Below are 17,033 nucleotides of genomic sequence, written 5' to 3' on the forward strand. Positions count from 1 at the left end.
TGTGATTTTCTGGATTTTTTTCCTTCTCATTTTGTCTGTCAAAGATGAAGTGTACCTATGATGAAAATTACAGGCCTCATCTTTTTAAGTGGGAGAACTTGCACAATTGGTGGCTGACTAAATACTTTTTTGCCCCACCGTGTGTGTATATATGTATATATGTATGTATATATGTATATATGTATATATGTATATATGTGTATATATGTATATATGTATGTGTGTGTGTATATGATCAATTTTTACTTTTTACCCTTCGCTGCAACTCCCGTACGGACTCGGGAGAGGCGAAGGTCGAGAGCCATGCGTCCTCCGAAACACGACCCTGCCAAGCCGCAGTGCTTCTTGACACACTGCTCGCTTAACCCGGAAGCCAGCCGCACCAATGTGTTGGAGGAAACACCGTACACCTGGCGACTGTGTCAGAGTGCACTGCACCCGGGCCAACTGCGACAGCCCGGGATCGAACCAGGATCTGTAGTAACATTTCAAGCACTGCGATGGAGTGCCTTAGAACAAATGTATAAATCTAACAGAAGACCCGTCAGGGTCTGCAACCCCGCTCACCATCATGACTACATTACGTTTAAACTGATGGAGGAACAGATGTCCAGGAAGAGCGAACAGAGAGAAACAGGCGAGTGAGGACTGATATGGGATGCGGCAGGCTGATTACTGCAGCCACATGATATGCTCATGAAATTCAAGTGGACATTATTGGACCAGCAGATATGAGACTAGTAGCTGTTGCTTAAATTCAACTGAATATCTGATTTTTTTTTGAAGACTTAACGTTTTATAACAGGATCCAGAAGGTTCTTTTAGATCGGTTTGGCTGAAAAATGTGGTAGCATAATATGAAACGGTACCATGATATTCGAAAAAGTATCATGACGTTTTTGTACCGTGTTTCCAGTATACTGTTGCAACACTTTGAGAGTTAGATTTGAGATGGCGATTGCTCTTACCACAAGCGTATAGACTCTTCATTAACAATATTCCTTCCAGTTGACCCATTGACTGTGTGTTCAGGAGCTGGAGAAGAGGAGAAGGGTGGAGGATGCCTACAAGTTGGCCTTGAGTGAACTGAAGAAGAAATCTCACTATGGAGGCCCCGACTACGAGGTAAGAGTTCCAAACCTTTCAAACTGCCAAAACTGTCCTGACACTTCCACCTGTAGTGACGATGAATACTGGAACAAATCCACATGAGTTATCATAGGTATCTGACTTAGTAATGACTCAGGAAGTGAGACGAGACCAGAATGCTAAATATTTATTTCCACTTGCTTATAAGTATAGATACTATAAAATTGACATTATAGCTCATGGTTATGCCATTGTATTAGTCATAGTGGGTATATACCAGTCAGATTGCGGGACATTGATTCCTGTTGCATGACATTGATTTGGCTACTAGTTTGTACATCCTGGAAACAGTACATCTGTCGTAATGAGTTGTACCTTGTCATGGTGTTGTTTCTACAGGAGGGTCCTAATAGCCTCATAAAGGAGGATGAGTTCTTTGATGCGGTGGAAGCTGCCCTGGACAGACAAGACAAGATAGAGGAGCAGGTACGTTACTATTTTACTCTGCTCACTAGTTCCCACCTGCCGGCATTCTGTATAGATTTGAAACGTCTGTGTGGCGGATTTTCCTTCCTTGCATAACAAAGAGAACATGTCCTTTCCTTTCAGATCTAGAATCTAGATATTTGACCTACAGGTGTGATCGTTTTGGGATTACACAACTGAGTGTATTATGAGAGCGTATTGTGAGAATAATTAGAGTTGTCTGTGGTGTTGTGTGTACGTTCTCAGTGTCAGTCAGACAAGGTGAGGAAACCCAGACTGACCCCAGTCCCTCCTGGAGACACATACTCCACCATCGGAACCCACCGCTTCGCCGAACAGGTACACACACAAACATAGGGTTGTGACGATTATTAAAATTCGGTTAACAAATAATTGTCATTTATATAGGCTGGGTTTCTGAATAGCACTTTGTAACATTGGCTGATGTAAAAAAGGGCTTTATAAATCAATTTGATGGATGTACAGTGCATTTGGAAAGTATTCAGATCCCTTGACTTTTTCAAAATTGTTACAACCATATTCTAAAATTGATTAAACTGTTTTTTCCCCTTATCAATCTACACACAATACCTCATAATGACAAAGCAAAAACAGGTTTTTAGATATTTAAAAAATATGACATTTACATAAGTATTCAGACCCTTTACTCAGTACTTTGTTTAAGCACCTTTAGCAGCGATTACTGCCTCAAGTCTTCTTGGGTATGATGCTACAAGCTTGGCACACCTGTATTTGTGGAGTTTCTCCCATTCTTCTCTGCAGATCCTCTCAAGCTCTGTCAGGTTGGATAGGGAGCGTCGCTGCACAGCTATTTTCAGGTCTCCAGAGATGTTCGATCGGGGTCAAGTCCGGGCTCTGGCTGGGCCACTCAAGGACATTCAGAGACTTGTCCTGAAGCCACTCCTGCGTTGTCTTGGCTGTATGCTTAGGGTCGTTATCCTGTTGGAAGGTGAACCTTCGGCCCAGTCTGAGGTCCTGAGTGCTCTGGAGCAGTTTTTCATCAAGGATCTCTTTGTCCTTTGCTTCGTTTATTGTTTTATCTTTCCCTCGATCCTGACTATTCTCCCAGTCCCTGTCTCTGAAAAACATCCCCACAGCATGATGCTGCCATCACCATGCTTCACCCTAGGGATGGTGCCAGGTTTCCTCCAGATGTGACACTTGGCATTCAGGCCAAAGAGTTCAATCTTGGCCTCATCAGACCGGAGACTCTTGAGACTCTCCAGAGGAACTCTGGAGCTCTGTCAGAGTGACCATCGGGTTATAGGTCACCTCCCTGACCAATGCCCTTCTTCCCCGATTGCTCAGTTTGGCTGGGCGGCCAGCTCTAGGAAGAGTCTTGGTGGTTCCAAACTTCTTCCATTTAAGATTGATGGAGGTCAGTCGGGTCTTGGGGATCTGTGCCTCAACACAATCCTGTCTTTGAGCTCTACGGACAATTCCTTTGACCTCATGGCTTGGTTTTTGCTTTGACATGCACTGGCAACTGTGGGACCTTTTATATAGACAGGTGTGTGCCTTTCCAAATCATGTCCAATCAATTGAATTGACCACGGATGGACTCCAATCAAGATGTAGAAACACCTCATGGATGATCAATGGAAACAGGATGCACCTGAGCTCAATTTCGAGTCTCATAACAAATAGTCTGAATACTTATGTAAATAAGGTATTATCTTTTATTTTTTTGCTAACATTTTTAAACGGTTTTTGCTTTTTCATTAGGGGGTATTGTGTGTAAATTGAGAAATGTTTTATTTAATTAATGTTAGAATAAGGTTGTAACTAGGAAAGTCAAGGTGTCTGAATAATTTCCCAATGCACTGTAAATGGCCACGGTTATTTTCATAATTGTTATTATTGTAGATTGTTGATATTATATATTTTTTTGCCTATTTGAAAATGACCTACATAATGAATACAACAGTTTTGGTAACCCCCCTTGTCTTAATAACAAATGGTTTTGACCACTTAACTTTTGGAAATGAGTTTTCTCCTCCCGACTGGCATTCTGCTCGTAAAATGATTATCAACTTGACTCACTTCATGTAAAAATAGACTGCTGTTGGGTGAACCTATATCTACTTAGATACAAAGTTGAATCGCCCCTTCTCCTGAAATGAATGTATACTGAACAAAAATATCGACCATCATTGTAAATTAGTATTTGTTCTTAACTGACTTGCCTAGTTAGTGAGAATTTCTCCTTTACCAAGATAATCCAGCCACTGGACAGCTGTGGCATATCAAGAAGCTGATTTAACAGCATGATCATTACACAGGTGCTGGGGGCAATAAACAGCCATTTTAAAATGTTCAGTTTTGTCACAGAACACAATTCTCAAGTTTTGAGGAAGCGTGCAATTGGCATGCTGACATTGTCTTCACCAGGGTCTTGACCTAACTGCAATTCGGCGCCATAACCGACTCCCATGGACAAATGCTCACCTTCGATGGCCACTGGCATGCTGGAGAAGTGTATTCTTCAGGGATGAATCCCAGTTTCAACTGTACCGGGCAGATGGCAGACAGCTTGTATGGCATTGTGTGGGTGAGCGGTTTGCTGACGTCAACGTTGTGAACAGTGTGTCCATGGCGGCATACTCATACAGACATGTCACCCATTGAGCATGTTTGGGATGCTCTGGATCGATGTGTACGACAGCGTGTTCCACTTTCCGCCAATATCCACTAACTTCGCACAGCCATTGAAGAGGAGTGGGACAACTTCCCACAGGCCAAAAGCAATAGCCTGATCAACTCTATGCAAAGGAGATCTGTCGTGCTGCATGAGGCAAATGGTGGTCACTGGTTTTCCCGATCCACGGCCCTAACTTTAAAAAAATGATCTGTGACCAACAGATGCATATCTGTATTCCCAGTCATGTGAAATCCATAGATTAGGGCCTAATTTATTTCAATTGACTGATTTCCTTATGTGAACATAAAGACAACGCCATAAAACAACCTGTCAGGAGAGCAGAGACACACGCACGCAAGAGAGCAAGTAGATCAGCAAGAATACCCATGTTGGAGAGTCCCAAACCAACATACACACTCACACATGATCTCAGGTGTCTCTCTTATGTAGCCTACAGATGAGATCAGAAGGCTCCAATAGTACTGGCAGGTTTGTTACAGTGAAACAGCTTCATAGTGAGAGGAAAGGATTTTAGAGACAAACCATAACAACTGAACTCCTCTTGGAGTTTTGATACAGCACATGCCATAGTCAGCATGTATATATCGGTGACAGTCATATTTACGTGTGTGTAGGTAGAGCTGTCAATTATTGTATAACCAATAATTATGGATGACAACTGAATTACTGAGAAAAAAAATACAGTATAAACGCTACATGCAACAATTTCAAAGATTTTACCGTTACAGTGATCTCTCGTAATGATTTAGTCTGTTTGATTTGCGTAATCCCTTTCATGTAGTGAAGGGTGGTAAATCACTCTCTGCTAGTCTTTCATATGTGGTGGCATGCCTGGTCTCATTCCCTGGATGTTTCTCTACCTTTCCCCTCTTTCACTCACCTGTTACTTCTCTTTCTCTCGCCGTTTGTCCTCTCTCTCTCTCCCCCTACCTCCCCTTTTCTCTTTCCTCATTCCTACCCCCCCCACACACACACACATACACACACACACTCTCTTTCTCCCCTCCTCCCCCTCTGCTGCATAGCCCCATAGCTACTTTTCCCTGTTCTCCGCTGCGCTTGTCAGTGCCTCAGATGTTCACAGATTCAGCTTGCAGGTACCGTATGTGTTGAGAACAGCGCCACCTGCCTCCTGGGAATGCACATTACACTGCACTCTACTGGCTGAGACTGACTGCATGTGAATGACTAGGAACTGTAATACATACATTGATCTTGACTGTGTTTACCTTCTTCCACACTGTCTGATGACCTGTCCTATACCCATTGTGTCGTTCCATCTCTTTCTGATGCACTCCTGTTCCCTTCATTCCCTCCCTCCGAAACCGGTCTTTACACTGTCCAGAGCTGCCCTGAATGGATCCATTTTCAGCAACATTCCACTTGCAAAATCATTAGGAGTTGAATTTATCAATGCACACAGTTAGGCAAGCTGAGCTACAAGGCAATAATTAAATAAAACTATGCAACAACAAAATTATGTAGGTTTAAATATAGACCTTTTTTGGAACGTAAACAAACTAATTTAGAATGCGCGGCCCCACTATACATCCTGCTAGCTAGCTGCCCCAGAGAACTCAACATGTAAACATGTTAAAAAAATATTTTAAAAAGTAAACAAAGTCTACTTATAAAGACGGAAACGGTTTTACATGTAACTTAGTGTATGGAGAAGTCCCATACACTGACTAAGCTACATGTAACTTAGTGTATGGAGAAGTCCCATACACTGACTAAGCTACATGTAACTTAGTGTATGGAGAAGTCCCATACACTGACTAAGCTACATGTAACTTAGTGTATGGAGAAGTCCCATACACTGACTAAGCTACATGTAAGCCCGATTTCCCCGAGTGGCACAGCAGTCTAAGGCACTTCATCTCAGTGCTAGAGGGGTCACGACAGGCCCTGGTTCGATCCCAGGCTGTATCACATCCGGTCGTCCCATAGGGCGCGCAGAATTTGGCTCAGCGTCGTCCGGGTTAGGGGAAGGTTTGGCCGGGGTAATGCACAACTCATTCACAATAATACTCAAAAGTAGGTAATAGACATTTAGTCTTTCACAGTGTCAAATATTTAGGTAGGCATAGTAAGAAACTCCGTTTATTTGTTCTGAATATACAGGATGGTTTACGTAGCACAATTAAATAGTAGCCGTACATACAATAATGGCAGTATCGTACAATACCTGAACCGTGGTGCAATTGAGACAACAGCAGTGTAGGTGTAGAGATGTGCAGAGTCATCTTGTGACAATAACATGGAGGGAATAGATACTTTATTGTCCATTGCTTATAACGGGAAATGTACCTTCTGCTTTTCCCAACACCCTGCATTGTAGCACCCCTGGGTGAAGAGCAATTGTGGGGGGTTAAGTGTTTTGCTCAAGGGCAATTTTTGTGGGAAATTGTTTCAATGGTATTGAAAAACCATCCTGGCTATTTCATATGTTATATATGGCATACTGCCCAAGCCAATTAGCTAGTTAGTTGAGAACTAACTAGTTACTGGCTAGCTAGCTACAGATGTATTTTCCTGTTGCACAAAGTTGGCTTTTTGGGTGGCATGGACAGCTTTTAACAGAATAGACCGCTATTGCTAGGCCGTAAGACACTGAGTGAAAAGTCAAATGTAGCCAGACCTTCATTGCAGTGATCAACGCACGTTGTCCTGTTTGGAAAAAACAACACAGCACTCGACCCTTAGCTACCCACCCCTAGTAGCTAGCTAGCTAAACTTTTTCTTCTTGTTTTAGCTTTCCGGCAGACTAAACGCTTTGTGGCGTATTGCTGACTTTCACAGGTTTGAGTGCGAATTACACATTTGGGACAGGGGAATTTTATTTTTTTATTTAACCTTTAACTAGGTAAGTCAGGTAAGAACAAATTCTTATTTACAATGGCGGGAAGTGGAGCTTGCTACAACCACTGGCTATAACTTGATGGCGCTCTCTACAATCAAAACAAATAAACGGGTGGTCAGGGGCCGAGATTCAATAATCAACAGTTCTAGAATTTTCGTCAAAGGTCTATAGGGGCCTCACCAGTGGTCTAAGGAACGGCATCGCAGTGCTAGTTGTGCCTCTAGAGATCCTGGTTCGAGTCCAGGCTCTGTCGTAGCCGGCCGTGCCCGGGAGACCCATTGGGCGCCGTACAATTGGCCCAGCGTCGTCCGGGTTAGGGGATGGTTTGGTTGGCCGGGATGTCCTTGTCCCATCGCGCTCTAGCGACTCCTGTCGCAGGCCGGGCTCATGCATGCTGACACAGTTGCCAGATGTACAGAGTTTCTTCTTCTGACACGTTGATGCGGCTGGCTTCCCGGGTTAAGCGGGCATTGTGTCAAGAAGCAGTGGCTGGGTTGTGTTTCGTAGGATGCACGGCTCTCGACCTTCGCCTCTCCCGAGTCCATACGGGAGTTGCAGCGATGGGGCAAGACTGTAAATACCAACTCAATATCATGAAAAAGGGGCAAGAAAAACAAAAGGCCGTGTTTCCTTGAGGAGCTATGTGCCAGTATTCAGTTAGCCACAGCATTAAAAAGAGTAAAGCTGAGACCAGGCCCCTGGTCACCATCCATTGTTTGGTCTGAGCTGACCTCAGCAGATGCTGCAATGCATGACTGGATTCCTGTTGTAACCCCTTTCTCCCTCCCACTTTCTCTGCATGAGCAGGCATGGACCCCAGTGTACTGAATATACTGTACCTTACATTCTCCCTGACAGTGATGCTCTGTCTCCTAATAACAGCCTGTAGTACAGACTGTTACAGTAAAATACAGTGACTCAAGGCCCTGCTACATGTGATGTGTCTGTGTCAGGTGGAGGAGGTGGTCCAGAATCACATGACATACTCCCTGCAGGACATGGGTGGAGACGCCAACTGGCAGCTGGTGGTGGAGGAGGGTGAGATGAAGGTGAAGATGAGGATATAGACGACCATAACTAGATACTACAGTAGACACACTGTCCCCTGCATGCCTAGTATAGAAGACTATACCTACAGTGATGAGTTTAACATGCTCCGCTCTGCTCACTCACACTGTAAACAGTGCAGTGTATATGGGTCCAATATGGGTCTATAATGGCTAATGCATGTGACTGTCTGCTATCTCAGGTGTACAGGAGAGAGGTGGAGGAGAACGGCATCGTCCTGGACCCTCTGAAGGCCACCCATGCAGTGAAGGGTGTGACAGGACATGAGTTATGCCACTACTTCTGGGACACGGACGTACGCAACGACTGGGAAAGTGAGTCTATCGTCATCAGATTATTTTTTAGACTAGAGTCATCATTTTATTTTGTTACTTTGCACACAATGTCTTGAATTGTTGTTGATTTGTCTAGTCTTTGTCTGTTTCTCTTCCAGCCACTATTGAAAACTTCAACGTGGTGGAGGCGCTCTCAGACAATGCTGTTATAGTCTACCAGACACACAAGGTAATCATACCTCTGGAGTTCAGGTTTTCCCTAGTGTGTCAGGCTCACCCTAGTGTGTCAGGCTCTTGTACATGTGGGTTGTCTAAAGACTGGTCATGTTTGACTGACAGCCAATGGTTGTGTTTCAGAGAGTATGGCCCGCCTCTCAGAGGGACGTTCTCTACCTATCCGCTATCAGGAAGATCCTGGCAACCAATGAGAGTGACCCAGACACGTGGCTGGTCTGCAACTTCTCTGTGGATCATAACAACGCCCAGGTGAGTTCCACAGACACAAAGGGCTTATTGCCATACATGCTCTTAATATATGATGGCATAGAGCTAGGGATCAATGTTGAATTGGAAGGGGGGGAATGGCTACTGCTCTCTTACCTTCTCATCAATTTCCCTTTCTTTCTGTAGCCCACCAACCGGTGTGTCCGTGCGAAGATCAACGTGGCCATGATCTGCCAGACCCTTGTGAGCCCTCCAGAGGGCAACAAAGAGATCAGCAGGGACAACATCCTCTGTAAGATCACCTACGTGGCCAACGGTGAGTACAGCAACCCAACTTCTTTCAGGTCCCCACTAGGTGAGGACTTCATGGTTGTCATATGAGCCTGGTCAAGTTTATCCACCTACATGTCAGTTTTATTTTTCTCCTGTTTCTTCTTCTTCATGTTCCCTATTGGACCATGTACCAATACAAGCTGCTTTATGTGGGTGGATAATGGAAGTTAAATGTTGATTCATGGTTTGGTGTAGTGATTTTATCACACCATGTAATATATAGTGACTGAGTGGTTGTTTTTCCCTAGTGAATCCTGGAGGCTGGGCCCCTGCCTCAGTCCTCAGAGCTGTGGCCAAGAGGGAGTACCCCAAGTTCCTCAAACGCTTCACCGGCTACGTCCAGGAGAAGACCAGTGGGAAACCCATCCTCTTTTAAACCTCTACAGGTAGCAGCGAACTCAAACCCACTCTAAAAGGCTCTGCATGGTCAATCTGCATATGCAATGGCCGTACAGCATTTACTGCGATACGGCCTCTGTAGAAGTCAGGGCATTCATACTTCTTGCGTTTCGCAGATCTGTTGTCAAGGAAGGAAGTGAGTTTGTTTATACAGGACCTACCATCACCCAATCATGTCAATGTGGAGCTATACGGAGCCTTCCTTATTGTTACATGAATTGGGAAGTGCACAACATCACTGTACAGAGCTCGATTTGGCCTCTGGAGGCTCTGCAATTGGGTCACAGCCTCCATACATCATTGCTGGATCAAGCCTAAAGCCATCTATATAGACAATAAATATTTAATTACACTCTACCACACAAGTACAGTTGATTAAATCAGATCAATGTTGAGGATCATTGTGTGCCATATGAGTTTTTTGTTATTTTTGGTAACTTTCCATCTCCTTTTCTCTCAGGCGGGAACACATTTAATCCTGAAGAGACATGGCTACATTTACGATCATTCAAGGGGCTCCCACAGACTACATTACCCATTCATCCGTCTACCAGAATGTCTCCAAACTATATTACCCATGATGAAATATCTGTATCAAATGACTAGAAACTGGTTTAGGGCTTTATTCTACCAGTAGTTGCTAGCCACCTGAGACACAAAAACAACCAAACGTCAAACTGTCCATGGATATGTATTTGTATATAAATTCAAGAATTTCTATGGCAATATTTTGAATCAATTGAACCAATTCTTTGCTTTTTGTAAATTGTTTTGTACATTTCCAATTATACTTTGTTTGCATTAACCACTGATTGTTTTCATGCTGCTAATTTTACTACAAAAAGAATGCAAGTAGACAGACGGAGAGCAGTGTGTTGAGTTTGGCTAGCCTTCATCTTGTCCTCTCCTAGTGACGACCTGCCCTGGAGTCAAGCTTTGTACACCATTATACAGTAGCTGTAAAGGATTGTAATGTTAAGGGATTGAAAGTAAAGGATGTTGGCAAACTGGAATTGGAAGAACTACATAACGCCTGTTTTCAAAGTAAGGTGACCTTTATGACAACGAACTGAATGTATGGTATAGATGGATGTCATTTGTTGAATGTGACTCATAAACACTAAGGTATCAATTGTTGGTATCCACTGTCGAGTTTGCTGCCCCCCGTAACATATCTACCACAGCATTGGGTGTTCAAATGGACCACTTCAAAGGCTTTGAGGAGACGGGGTGGCCATTTTTTTTTCACATCCCTCGTTAACCTGTCATGCCTTAAACGCCAGGATGAGCCCTGGAAGAAGTCTGTTACAGTATCATACGACCAGAGACGCTACACTGGGGTCAGCATTTCACAGGATTTCTTACCTCATTTTTGTCAGAATCCTCCACTCAGCTTGAGGGGTCATAGAATCCATGGGGAAACATTGCCATGATGATCAGAGGAGTGACATCAGCTGAAGAATGCATTAAGCCTTTAATTTTGTCTGAGGAATTGACACGCTTTGTATATTTCTGTTGTATGTCTGAAGTGTTATCATTTGGGCAATGTTCTGTAAATTAAAATTGTTACACAGAAACGAAGACTTACATTTCTACTTAGTCATTACTCTGCAGTTGTGAGGATGTTTTTACATGAGGGAAATGGAGAGTACTGTTTTTATTTTTTTTAAACAAAGCATCGATTGCAACTGATATTCAAGATTTTTGGGGGAAAGAAACAAGTGGAATGCATTTTTTATAGGATTCTTCACATTCAGTGATTAAAATATTTATCTTCAGCAAACTATATATAATCAAAACCAACAAGTATAATCATAGATCTGACACATTCTGAATTCTGTCTAAAATGGAGGCAAACTACTGGTTAGTTAAGAGGACACACTCGTTCTTCAGTATCAAAGGATATCCTGAGAAATCTTCAGTTGACACCCCTCCCTATAAAATTAGTTTCTGTGCATCAAAAAAAATTACCATTGTACTTATGACATACATAGGTGTGCATAATCCAAAACCCAATGTTCGTCAAGGAAAAATAGTTATTACAATCATAACTAACATCCAAAGTGCCATTTTGACAGGGGCGATTGTATATCGCCATCCTCTTCAATGAAGCTGAAGATCCAAGAAGATTGACCAGGTCGACAGCAGCCTTCAAACTGCTCCTTTCATCCTGTCTGATTGGAATGGCAATGTGTTGGTTGGTTTGGTACCTTCAACATACCAGCCAATAAGTCTTTAGTTTGGCCTTGGCTTGGTGGTTTCAGAATGAATATAATATCTGTTCTTTTAACAGCATTATGAGTCCAGACTCATCCATATTGGCCTTGTGTTTTCCATGTCACTGTTACACTTCTGCAATGGCCAAGATGTCACTAAATGTTCATTATCCAACCAGCTACTATGAAGAAAGTGTAATAACTTCTGGTCAGCAGGAAAATGAAAACATTCAAATTAATGTATATCTTCTATATATGCTTTTCTTTATAGGCCATGAGGGACTTCACTGACATGCTCTAACAAACATCACTTGGTAAGGTCTGACATGTAATTCCATTTGTATCTGTTTTAGTTCATCAGCCTATCAGGTGTGAGCATCCCAGTCCTTTGTGTTTGGCAACAGTGGCAGAGTGGATTTAGCAGCGCTGGGGGTGGAGTCAAAGGAGCTCTGTCCAATGGAGTGTAGCGATTGACAAAATCGTAGTAGTCTGTAAACCTCCCCTTTCACTGAAACAGAAGAGTGCAGTGTGAGTAAATACTATAAATACAGGTTATTATATCCATTTGACAGATCTGCTCCTACAGGGGTGTGCTAGTCAGAGCCCTATGGGCCCCTGGTCAAAAGTAGTGCACTTTATAGCGGACTTTTATTTTAAATTATTTATTTGATCAGGGAGTCAAATAGAAACCAAGGTGTCTTTTACAGATGAGCCCTGAATTATTATTGAAAAACAATTCAATCCATTTTAGAACAAGGCTGCAATGTTAAAAAAATATATGGATAAAGTCAAGGGGTCTGAATATTTTCTGATGTTCTGTATGCTTAAATCAGACTTATTTGTATGTTCTCTAGAGAACAACATATACATAGTTTTACCTGCATTCAGTACTAATTTCAGGTCCAAAAAGTGTTTCTGTAATACAATGAATGAAGGCAGGCTGTAGTTCAGGTAGAGCCTGGTCAACCGTGGAGGCGATAGCATACACAACACTATCAGCATACAGTACAAGTGCAGGTTCCAATTTCTTACAGACAAGTTGATATTGTTAATGTAAACAGTAGAAAGTATAGGACCCAGAATCAACCCCTTTCGTAATATCCAGGAAACCTGATTTAACACCATCAGTAGATACACATTGAGTTATATCTGTCAAGTCATTTTTAAACCAGTTTACATGCAGCCTGGTCGAGGCCAATTGAGGAAAGCCTCTTAATTAGTAGTGAGTGATCAATAGTATCGAAAGCATTTGACAGGTCAATGAAAAGGGCAGCACAATGTTGCCTTTTATATATACAGTTAACCACAACATTTATAACTAGGGACCTGGTGCTATGACCTGGTCTGAAACCCGACTGATGTACATTTAGAATACATATCAAAGATAAAAAAGAAAGCTGAGAATGAATCAAGGATTGTAATATCTTAGTTGGCAAGAAAGTTTAGAAATAGGGTGATAATTATTTAGGTCACCACCTTTTAAAAAAATAATAATAATTTCACCTTTATTTAAGGAGGAGTACCTGGGCCGCCTTCCAAACCCAGATATAATCATCAGGTTAAACATATGGGTTAATGATTCAGCAATCAGGGGGGCAGAGAGCTGCAGCAACAATGGATCAAGTATATCAGCCCCAGTGGATTTTTTTCCATCAATCCAGGCATCTTGCACATCACAGGTAGTAAATTGTTGAAATGGAAATAAAGATTCACTAGAAGTTGACGGGTTAACCATTGAGTCAGCTAGAGGCTGGCAGAGGGAAGAGCAGTCGATTGACTGAGCAGGGTCAACTACACCACCGTTTCTCTCAAATAAAAAGCCTGCCGAGATAAAAACATGATTAAAAGTATCACTTATCCCATTCTTCTCAGTTATGATGCCAGAGTCAGACAAAACTTGCTTAGGCAGGGAAGAACAGGAATTTGAACACTTCAGGGCATGTATGCCGGGGCTCTGCATCTGTCCTCATGCTCCTAGACTTTAGTGCTGCTTTTGATACCATCAATCACCACATTCTTTTGGAGAGATTGGAAACCCAAATTGGTCTACACGGACAAGTTCTGGCCTGGTTTAGATCTTATCTGTCGGAAATATATCGGTTTGTCCTCTGACAAATCAACTGTAAATTTCGGTGTCCCTCAAGGTTCCGTTTTAGGACCACTATTGTTTTCACTATATATTTTACCTCTTGGGGATGTTATTCGAAAACATAATGTTAACTTTCACTGCTATGCGGATGACACACAGCTGTACATTTCAATGAAACATGGTGAAGCCCCAAAATTGCCCTTGCTAGAAGCACGTGTTTCAGACATAAGGAAGTGGATGGCTGCAAACTTTCTACTTTTAAACTCGGACAAAACAGAGATGCTTGTTCTAGGTCCCAAGAAACAAAGAGATCTTCTGTTGAATCTGACAATTAATCTTAATGGTTGTACAGACGTCTCAAATAAAACTGTGAAGGACCTTGGCGTTACTCTGGACCCTGATCTCTCTTTTGAAGAACATATCAAGACCATTTCAAGGACAGCTTTTTTCCATCTACGTAACATTGCAAAAATCAGAAACTTTCTGTCCAAAAATGATGCAGAAAAATTAATCCATGCTTTTGTCACTTCTAGGTTAGACTACTGCAATGCTCTACTTTCCGGCTACCCGGATAAAGCACTAAATAAACTTCAGTTAGTGCTAAATACGGCTGCTAGAATCCTGACTAGAACCAAAAAATGTGATCATATTACTCCAGTGCTAGCCTCCCTACACTGGCTTCCTGTCAAAGCAAGGGCTGATTTCAAGGTTTTTACTGCTAACCTACAAAGCATTACACGGGCTTGCTCCTACCTATCTCTCTGATTTGGTCCTGCCGTACATACCTACACGTACGCTACGGTCACAAGACGCAGGCCTCCTGTCCCTAGAATTTCTAAGCAAACAGCTGGAGGCAGGGCTTTCTCCTATAGAGCTCCATTTTTATGGAACGGTCTGCCTACCCATGTCAGAGACGCGAACTCGGTCTCAACCTTTAAGTCTTTACTGAAGACTCATCTCTTCATTGGGTCATATGATTGAGTGTAGTCTGGCCCAGGAGTGGGAAGGTGAACGGAAAGGCTCTGGAGCAACGAACCGCCCTTGCTGTCTCTGCCTGGCCGGTTCCCCTCTTTCCACTGGGATTCTCTGCCTCTAACCCTATTACAGGGGCTGAGTCACTGGCTTACTGGGGCTCTCTCATGCCGTCCCTGGAAGGGGTGCGTCACCTGAGTGGGTTGATTCACTGATGTGGTCATCCTATCTGGGTTGGCGCCCCCCTTGGGTTGTGCCATGGCGGAGATCTTTGTGGGCTATACTCAGCCTTGTCTCAGGATGGTAAATTGGTGGTTGAAGATATCCCTCTAGTGGTGTGGGGGCTGAGTTTGGCAAAGTGGGTGGGGTTATATCCTTCCTGTGTGGCCCTGTCCGGGGGTGTCCTCGGATGGGGCCACAGTGTCTCCTGACCCCTCCTGTCTCAGCCTCCAGTATTTATGCTGCAGTAGTTTGTGTCGGGGGGCTAGGGTCAGTTTGTTATATCTGGAGTACTTCTCCTGTCCTATTCGGTGTCCTGTGTGAATCTAAGTGTGCGTTCTCTAATTCTCTCCTTCTCTCTTTCTTTCTCTCTCTCGGAGGACCTGAGCCCTAGGACCATGCCCCAGGACTACCTGACATGATGACTCCTTGCTGTCCCCAGTCCACCTGGCCGTGCTGCTGCTCCAGTTTCAACTGTTCTGCCTTATTATTATACGACCATGCTGGTCACTTATGAACATTTGAACATCTTGGCCATGTTCTGTTATAATCTCCACCCGGCACAGCCAGAAGAGGACTGGCCACCCCACATAGCCTGGTTCCTCTCTAGGTTTCTTCCTAGGTTTTGGCCTTTCTAGGGAGTTTTTCCTAGCCACCGTGCTTCTACACCTGCATTGCTTGCTGTTTGGGCTTTTAGGCTGGGTTTCTGTACAGCACTTTGAGATATCAGCTGATGTACGAAGGGCTATATAAATAAATTTGATTTGATTTTGATTTGATTTACTGTTTTCCAAAATGTAGAAGGATCACCACCTGAGTCAGAGATAGAGCTTAAAAAATAGTTTGATTTAGCTTTTTTAAAATCGAGATAGTACAACTGTTTCTCAATTGTCTGAAAGATTGCCAGTCCACTACAGAGTCAGTTTTCCTTGATTTGGCCCAAGCCTGATTTATCATCTAAATTAGCTCAGATAAATCAGGAGGTAACCTGCCTAAATAACTACTGATCCGTAGCACTCACGTCTGTAGCCATGAAGTGCTTTGAAAGGCTGGTCATTGCTCACATCAACACCATTATCCTAGAAACACTAGACCTACTCCAATTTGCATACCGCCCCAACAGATGATGCAATTTCTATTGCACTCAACACTGCCCTTTCCCACCTGGACAAAAGGAACACCTATTTGAGAATGCCATTCATTGACTACAGCTCAGCATTCAACACCATAGTGCCCTCAAAACTCATCAGTAGGCTAAGGACCTTGGGACTAAACACCTCCCTCTGCAACTGGATCCTGGACTTCCTGACGGGCTGTCCCCAGGTGGTAAGACTAGGTAACAACATATCCGCCACGCTGATCCTCAACCAGGGGGCCCCTCAGGGGTGCGTGCTCAGTCCCCTCCTGTACTCCCTGTTCACTCATGACTGCATGGCCAGGCACGACTCCAACACCATCATCAAGTTTGCTGATGACACAACAGTGGTAGGCCTGATCACCGACAATGATGAGACAGCCTATAGGGAGGAGGTCAGAGACCTGGCCGTGTGGTGCCAGGACAACAACCTCTACCTCTACCACATCCTCTACCTCAACGTGATCAAGACAAACTACATGATTTTGGACTACAGGAAAAGGAGGACCGAGCACGCCCCCATTCTCATCGACAGGGCTGTTGTGGAGCAAGTTGAGAGCTTCAAGTTCCTTGGTGTCCACATCACCAACAAACTATCATGGTCCAAACACATTAAGACAGTCGTGAGGAGGGAACGACAACACCTATTCCCGCTCAGGAGACTGAAAAGATTTGGCATTGGTCCTCAAAAGGTTCTACAGCTGCACCATCGAGAACACCAGAGAGAACAGTCTGTTTTCTCTGCTACTCTGCTACCCCACG

The 17,033-nt window shown here is 43.4% G+C and overlaps 2 protein-coding genes across 9 annotated transcripts in view; one reads left to right on the plus strand and one right to left on the minus strand.

The window, feature by feature from the left end:
• LOC112262785 (ceramide transfer protein) overlaps nucleotides 1-11,221 on the plus strand; it is a 41,678-nt gene extending 30,457 nt beyond the window's left edge. For 2 of the 3 annotated variants that reach the window (XM_024438542.2, XM_024438543.2), the window contains exons 9-18: nucleotides 1,033-1,125; nucleotides 1,489-1,575; nucleotides 1,822-1,914; nucleotides 8,075-8,170; nucleotides 8,371-8,503; nucleotides 8,623-8,693; nucleotides 8,822-8,950; nucleotides 9,095-9,224; nucleotides 9,490-9,627; nucleotides 10,101-11,221. In XM_024438542.2, the coding sequence (XP_024294310.1) occupies nucleotides 1,033-1,125; nucleotides 1,489-1,575; nucleotides 1,822-1,914; nucleotides 8,075-8,170; nucleotides 8,371-8,503; nucleotides 8,623-8,693; nucleotides 8,822-8,950; nucleotides 9,095-9,224; nucleotides 9,490-9,617 (960 nt within the window). In that variant the 3' untranslated portion in view covers nucleotides 9,618-9,627; nucleotides 10,101-11,221. Of the gene's footprint in view, nucleotides 1-1,032; nucleotides 1,126-1,488; nucleotides 1,576-1,821; nucleotides 1,915-5,283; nucleotides 5,356-8,074; nucleotides 8,171-8,370; nucleotides 8,504-8,622; nucleotides 8,694-8,821; nucleotides 8,951-9,094; nucleotides 9,225-9,489; nucleotides 9,628-10,100 lie in introns of all 3 variants that reach the window. The other variant, XM_024438544.2, reaches the window with a different exon arrangement.
• Nucleotides 11,222-11,282: 61 nt separating this feature from the next.
• Nucleotides 11,283-17,033, minus strand: part of LOC112263935 (phosphatidylinositol 4-phosphate 5-kinase type-1 beta) — a 70,968-nt gene continuing 65,217 nt past the window's right edge. For all 6 annotated transcript variants that reach the window (XM_042331491.1, XM_042331486.1, XM_042331490.1 and 3 more), the window contains one exon: nucleotides 11,283-12,364. In XM_042331491.1, the coding sequence (XP_042187425.1) occupies nucleotides 12,362-12,364 (3 nt within the window). In that variant the 3' untranslated portion in view covers nucleotides 11,283-12,361. The remainder of the gene's footprint in view (nucleotides 12,365-17,033) is intronic.

This window comes from Oncorhynchus tshawytscha, linkage group LG12 (assembly GCF_018296145.1).
Source record: "Oncorhynchus tshawytscha isolate Ot180627B linkage group LG12, Otsh_v2.0, whole genome shotgun sequence".
In the NCBI taxonomy this organism is placed as follows: Eukaryota; Metazoa; Chordata; class Actinopteri; order Salmoniformes; family Salmonidae; genus Oncorhynchus; species Oncorhynchus tshawytscha.